The sequence below is a fragment of the Montipora foliosa genome, chromosome 4, assembly GCF_036669935.1.
Source record: "Montipora foliosa isolate CH-2021 chromosome 4, ASM3666993v2, whole genome shotgun sequence".
Classification (NCBI taxonomy): Eukaryota; Metazoa; Cnidaria; class Anthozoa; order Scleractinia; family Acroporidae; genus Montipora; species Montipora foliosa.
In genome coordinates, this window is record NC_090872.1 from 11,625,690 (window position 1) to 11,628,189 (window position 2,500).

At 39.2% G+C, this 2,500-nt stretch overlaps 1 protein-coding gene across 1 annotated transcript in view; it reads right to left on the bottom strand.

Annotated features, from left to right (window-relative positions):
• Positions 1-335, bottom strand: part of LOC138001013 (neuropeptide FF receptor 2-like) — a 1,038-nt gene extending 703 nt beyond the window's left edge. Inside the window, exon 1 of the mRNA XM_068847682.1 lies at positions 1-335. This exon is cut by the window's left edge and continues 703 nt beyond it. Within this exon, the coding sequence (XP_068703783.1) occupies positions 1-335 (335 nt within the window).
• Positions 336-2,500: the final 2,165 nt, after the last annotated feature.

A 2,500-nucleotide genomic window follows, 5' to 3' on the forward strand; every position in this document is an offset into this window, starting at 1 on the left:
CAATAACCATTCGAGGAAACATGGAGTATGTGAAGGAAATGAGCATGAGCAGCTATGGCCACAATCCACGAAACCAGGATGCAGACTAAACGCACTTTGCGCGAGATGAGTTTTATCTTCAAAGGGAAGACAACAGCAATAAGCCTGTCCACTGAAATCAGCATAAGGCTCTGGATGGAGGCCAGCACAGAAACATCAGCAAGAAAATAGCAAAGTTTGCAAATGATATTTGCAAGTTCCGGCTGAAGCCGGGAAAGAAAGGGACCTGAAGATAGTGTCTCTGCAATTGTATAGGGCATGATGGTCAAGGGAGTGAAGAGATCGGAGACGGCCATATTGACCACGAAATAATTGATTGATTTTCGAAGTGGCTTGTACTTGGAAAACACCAGGATGATAAGAACGTTTCCAATCAACGTGACAAGGAGTATGATGGAATAGGTTGCTATTAAAATGGCCTTCTCTTCCTTGGTCAGTTCGACTACCGCCACATTGGAAAATCCATTCACGAAAGATGAATTATTCAGTATGACCGTAGAGTTTTCAAACATACTGGCCCGGCTTACGTTTTGAACGGGGGAGCTGATAGTTTTCTCTTGTTCCTTTCTCGTTTGAAACTGGCAGTAATAGTAATTCTATGTGGTTTTATCTTCTTTTACGGTCTGTGTTGACTCTTCTAGTTCTCGGGTATCCGATCAGTTGATGGTGTTTTCTGCATGGCTATTTACACTAGTGCTTTTAATATATTAAAACCTCTGAAACTGATCTGCGACATCCTTCAATTTACGTTCTTTAATTTGGAATAAACGCCACTTGTCAACCTTTTATTGGACTTAAAAGGTTTTTAGATTACATGCACATCACTATGGTGAAATTAAGGACCAATTTAATTTCCTTTTAAGGTAAAAACACGTTCCAAATCTTGACGTAATTTGAATTTGCGGCTGATAATTCGAGGAAAGTGGATTATCTTGCCGGCAAAAATGTCCTTTCGGCTGGGAAAATTCCTCTCGTTCACTTTTTATCCAAGTATCCGGCGTTCATTTACACTCGTCTGATGGCGTTCAGTCGTAGACCTATCATCTCCATTTGTCGGTAGCTCAAAAAGATAACTTTGGAAAACATTGTGAAGGCTGGCCTCAGAAATTTCTGAAATCACTAGTCTTCACCACTGCTAAAAAGGGAAGAAATTAGCCACTGCTGGTTTCAGAAATTTTTGAAACCACTACAGACGGTGCTGGTAAAGTAAACAGAAATTTTTGAAACCATCCTCAATGAGAGATGGTTTCAGAAATTATTATTTTTTAATTTAAAAAATTTTAAAGATTGAACTAGTGAGCAGCACGTCTGCGAACTCTAAAATTTGTAAAACGATTTATTTCATCCTACGCGTTTCGTGTCACTAACGCACACTTCGTCAGGGATGTTTTACACAAGGGACCTGTATCTATACCGACATAAGAGACTAAAAAATCTTTTTACATTACGTAAAACAGCACCTACTAGCCTGCGTAGCCGGCGCGAGGAGAGGAGATTGGGGAGAGAGGGGGAGGGAGCGCCTGCAACGAAACCCCCACATTCCACGTAACGCCCCCTCATTAATATTCAAAACTGCCCTGAGCAATAAACCAATAAAAACACGTCATTTAATTGCGCGCGAAAATTTGTCCGAATGGATTTTTTGGCACTGCGGACTCTGGAAATAATTGTGAACTCTGGCCGTATTGTTCGTAAAAGATATAAGTTTTGGCATTAATGTCAAAATTAATGTCTTCTTAAGACGGAAAAAGCGTCAAAGACAAATTTAATTTAACAAACGAATTTAACTCGTTTTAGACGTCGCTTTATCGTCGAATTTATTTTAAAGTAGGACCTGGAATTAAATTCGTCTGAATGAAATTCGACGATAGCGCGACGTGTAAACTAGGCCTTAAGGATAACGCGACGGACGAAAAAAAATGCAAGTTAATACTAAATAAATTTTTTGTATGATTTCTATTGCTCGTTTGTTCGAACAGTACAGGATTACAGAAGCACAGAGGAAAAGGTCCCTGCCTCAGTCAAGAGTGAATCTTCCACAAACCACCAATCCTCATCTGGCAATACCAAATTTGTGGTCGATTATTTCGTGCAGAGTTCGTTTGGACTAATCAGTCACAGACGCACACGTATAACCAATAAATGCAGGGTCATTCAGTGATCATCATCGAAAGCAATGAACGAACAACAACAACAAGTTGTTTAATATAAGATAGGAAGATATATAGATCACCAGATAACCATTGATACTTTTATAGATGACTTTTGTTAAATATCTCAGAAAGGTGTTATAATTACGTGCCTCTAACTTCTTCAAGTTCCTTTGAACTTGAATTCTGTATTAGTTTTCATTGGGAATCTATCAAGCAGCCGTCGAGATCGAACTTTGAAGCCCTTCCTTCAAATTTTTTCCTTTAGTATAAATACACAGGTGATTTTACAAAATCGCGCGCTCTCATTG